The sequence below is a fragment of the Monopterus albus genome, unplaced genomic scaffold (assembly GCF_001952655.1).
Source record: "Monopterus albus unplaced genomic scaffold, M_albus_1.0 scaffold265.1, whole genome shotgun sequence".
NCBI classification, from domain to species: Eukaryota; Metazoa; Chordata; class Actinopteri; order Synbranchiformes; family Synbranchidae; genus Monopterus; species Monopterus albus.
The window spans coordinates 437,363-441,770 of NW_018128145.1; the positions used below are offsets into that span (position 1 = coordinate 437,363).

At 39.7% G+C, this 4,408-nt stretch overlaps 1 protein-coding gene across 1 annotated transcript in view; it reads right to left on the minus strand.

The window, feature by feature from the left end:
• The window catches only part of scn4ab (sodium channel, voltage-gated, type IV, alpha, b), a 28,055-nt gene that overhangs the window by 17,418 nt on the left and 6,229 nt on the right, over positions 1–4,408 (minus strand). Inside the window, 6 exon segments of the mRNA XM_020621675.1 lie at positions 1–102; positions 189–252; positions 329–598; positions 831–922; positions 1,410–1,538; positions 3,863–3,952. The exon segment at positions 1–102 is cut by the window's left edge and continues 109 nt beyond it. Coding sequence (XP_020477331.1) covers positions 1–102; positions 189–252; positions 329–598; positions 831–922; positions 1,410–1,538; positions 3,863–3,952 — 747 coding nt within the window.

Here is a 4,408-nt window from a genome sequence, read left to right on the forward strand (position 1 = left end):
CAGAACAGACCCAGAAATCCCAAACCAAAAGAGTCATAGCTTGTTTAGCCATAGTTTGGATTTCTCCCCACTTTCATACAGACAAAACCCTCTGGACAGAACCTGAACACATCACAATCATCATCACCACCATCCTCATTATCATTATGATCATGCATTTACTGTATCAGTCTGCCATGTGAACATACCCAGCATCAGAACCATTTCCACACAGCAGAGCATCGGGCTGATCAGGCAGGTAGTAGTAGTTTTCTATCAGGCAGAGCAACTGAGTCATTGTTGTAGTGAGTTCACTCTACATTTAAAATATCAAACCAGCACTTCATACCTGGGTTGTTGATGTACTCAGAGTAATCAAAATCGCTGCTTCCTGTGTCATTGCCATGGGTGTTGTTGCCATGATAACCAGTGTCGAGGTCAGTGTCAGATGTTTGGTTACGAAGCAAAGGAGGTATGAGGACACATTTGTGCCTCAGGTTTCCCATGAAGAGTTGTAGACCAATGAGAGCAAAGACGCTGAGGCAGAACACAGTCAGGATCATAACATCAGCCAGCTTCTTCACTGATTGGATCAGAGCTCCGACAATTGTCTTTAAACCTGGAATGGAGGGTGGGGGTTAGTGTTAAAAAACTCAAACCACTTACATTTATGCACACTAAAACATAAAAACAGACTGTTGGCAAAAATCACTGGAAGCTCAGTTGAAGGGCATTCTTCACAGAAAAGTGAAGCTTGGTGGTTACACTCTACCACAACACTGTTGAGGGTGGACTCAAGGTGTCAGCTTTACCTTAAAATGTGACACACACACACACACACACACACTGACCAGGGATGACTGTAATGGTCTTCAGGGCTCGAAGAACTCTGAATGTCCTCAATGCAGAAACATTCCCCAAATCTACAAATTCTGTAAGATACCTGTAAACAAACAGCATCATTATCAGGTTGTGACACATTTAGGCATATTGACTTTAAACTAAAACACCCAACAAACTTAAATCCAGATTCAGTGTTTCATTTCTACAGTTTAGATTGACAAGTGTTTAAACTTATTCTTCACTTTTGGTACATTTAAAGCTTCGGTGCTTCATGATTTACAATAGCAGTTTAGATTTTAGACAGAAAGTCAGTATGATAAAGTAGTAAATTCAAAATCTACAAAATTCTAAAAGTAAAACATTAGAAAATGCCAAAAATGTGTTTAAGCTCTAATAACTGCATTTGATAAAACTACATTTTTCAAACTAAATTTGAAATAAAAAACTGTCAGTTTGATTTTAATCAACAATTTTATTCCACATCTGAATAAGCTGCATCACAAAACACTATCAGGTGGTAGTTTGGCTCTTTCCTGTGAACTACATGTATGATGAATATTTGTATCAGGTGTGTTAATGATTATTACGCCATGCTGATGACCATGAAGTCCAACCAGTTCCAGGGGTCTCTGAGGAAGGTGAACTCTCCTACACAGAATCCTCGGGACAAAACTTTGATCATGGCTTCAAATGTGTAGATGGCTGTAAACACATATCTGTTCAATGACAAAAATACTTTAAAACACAACTAAGTTACGAACAGGAAAAGAACAAACTGTACAATCAGAAAGACCATCATTGCAAGCTTAGCCAACAATGAAATTGGGAGTGTTGCCTCCAATTGGTACATCACAATAAAACAAGATATTTAAATGCATAAAACATGTTTCTGGGGCTCTGTAATAAAGTGAGCTGCATACAGTAATAGTATTATTTTACTGCAATTTGTATTTGAATGTCTTTGAACTGTAACAAGCCCCTATTGTGCATATGGCTTTGGGGAAGAATCCATCACTGAAGGTGGCGTTCAGGGTGAGTTGGGTCCTTATTGTTTCTAGCTCTACTGAGGCAGCAGGAGCTAGTGACGTCTTCCAAGGGTATCGGGGACACTGGAACTTAAGCAAGGACATTTTCATGGGCCCCCTATTTCAGTGGGGACAGTAACGCTGGGGATCAGGAACCAGTTGGCTTCTGCTCAGGAAACAGATTGTGCCACAGTGGAAAATGGCTAAAGCTATGTTGTTCGCTGCCTCCATCATTGGCCTCTCCACCTCGAGAGACTACAGCTCGGGATCAGGGGGAGCTTGCGGCTCGATTATCCACAGCTGGGCGTGAGGATCAGAGGTGCAAACAGGTTGATATGAAGGTAGTTTCTGTGGGCGACCCTTTTTTTAGGGGTCCTTCTGTATCAACTGTAACAGTGTATCAACACTGCTTTTTCCAGGACTTTTGACAGGAACAGAAGTTTAGAGATGGGTCTGAAATTTGAAAGAACAGAAGGATCCAGACTAGGCTTTGTTAATGTGTGGCTGCACTACGGCATGTCTAAAAGCCAAGGGAGCAACCCCAGACTCCAAGTTACTATTTAAAATTTTCTAAATAAAAAGTCTAACAGAATCAAAGATCTGCTTAAGAAGACAAGGAGAGATAATACCAGTAGGACAGTTTGAGGTGAGTAATAGTCTCTTAAAAAAAAAAGAGGAACACTGGTTCAAACTCAGTGATGTGATATTGTATTAGATGTTGTTTAAAAGGGACCAGTCACATACTTTCTTTGAAAACTGCTGGTACTGCAAAAACCTATTTGCATAGATGAACCTTAAAATGGTGACTCCTGCACCCTGAGAGGAGATGTAAAAAACAGAAAAAGACAAGAGAGTGTTTTTAGTTTTACTTTGTATGTAGTTTGGCTGTTTCAGAATAGTTTGCAAGTGTACAAATTTAGAAATAACAAGGCTGTAAAGGTGGGCTAGTGAGTAGATTAGTCTCTGTGTTCGGTGTGATGATGGTTAATATATCCAGACAGTCTCTGTAGGCTCATTTAGCCACTGGTTAGCAACCAATGTATTTTATACTGTGGAACAAAATGTAAAAATATACAAGATACCCTTTATTTTCATTGCACATGGTAGTACAATGAAATTTGCTGTGCAGTTCCTGAAATAGATCATTAATTCTAACATACACAACAGGCAAAAATCACAGGTAAAATACAACCAAAAAAGGGTGCTATAAATAGAATAAAAGATAAATAATAGATACTTTTCACTATGATTACATGTTAGTTTCATAAGTTCCCCATTATTAGACAATTCCACATTCCTCAGTTCAAGTACATACATAATGTAATCGCTGTTAGTGTGTATGTGTTGGAGGGCAGAGTTCAGTTCACTGATAGTTCTCAGGTAGAAGCGAAGCCAATCCCGGCCGGCAATCGGGTGAAGGCGGGCTACACCCTGGACAGGTCACCAATCCATCGCAGTCATCCAGGTCATAGTAAACTGAAAAAACTTAGAAAAAATCAAGTGGACTAGATTTTTAGGTCGAAGGCGTTTCACCTCTCATCCAAGAGGCTTCATCAGTTCTGACTGACTGGTGTTGAGCTGGAGATACTTATCCCCCTCGGTGGTGTTTCAGTCCTTTTTTTTTCAGTATACTGGTCTTATGTTATCCACAGACCTTATTTCAGGTATCTAACCCAAAGCACATTCAAAAATCCACTGACCTCAGGGCAAGGTAACTAGAAGTTCAAAAATGCTAACTCAGTTTTGGGTTTTAGGAATCACTACTACAGAAATGTTTAGGAATGAACTTCAGTGACCTTTGATTTGCATTTCCTTTGAGATCATGTCCGTGCCCACTGAAACAAGGTGGACTGATTCTATGTTTCAGACCCGAACTTTAATATGTGATTCCTACTTTGACTCATGATCTGTTTTCAGATGTGACCTCCTCCTTATTCCTCTTTTTTGTCTGGTGTGAAGTACAGCCACATCAATAGCATGCGTGTTAGTGTGTATAACTGTGTGGGTTGACTCACTCGACCATCTTGCTCCACGCTGGAGGATCACTCATCGTCATGAATGCGCAGTTGGTCAGAATAGTAACCATGATGAACAAACTGAATAAAGTTTTGGCTTTAAGGAACAAACAACATCATCAGATTGTTTATCATTTACCTGCTCATCAAAGACGACATTCACTCAGTAAGTTTCTGCCAGTTTCACCAACCAATTAGGGCCGATTACAAATTTATATTTTGCTATATTTTTTAATATTCATTAAAGTATTTTATACTTATTTGTCAGCTGGTGGTACAGAGGGAGAGACCTGCGACAAATCTCAGCAACTGACACTGCATACACACCATGCACATGTATACAAGCAAAAACTTTATTGCCAAGTATTATCAAAAATACAAAAAATTTGACTCCAGCCCAATGGCCCCAAATGTGCACAATATAAAAACAGAGAAAACAAAACCACAAATAAACTGTTCATCTGGGGGCTCAAAGTGGAGAGGGTGAGCAGCTTCAAATACCTGGGCGTCCACATCAGTGAGGACCTTACTTGGACACTTAACACC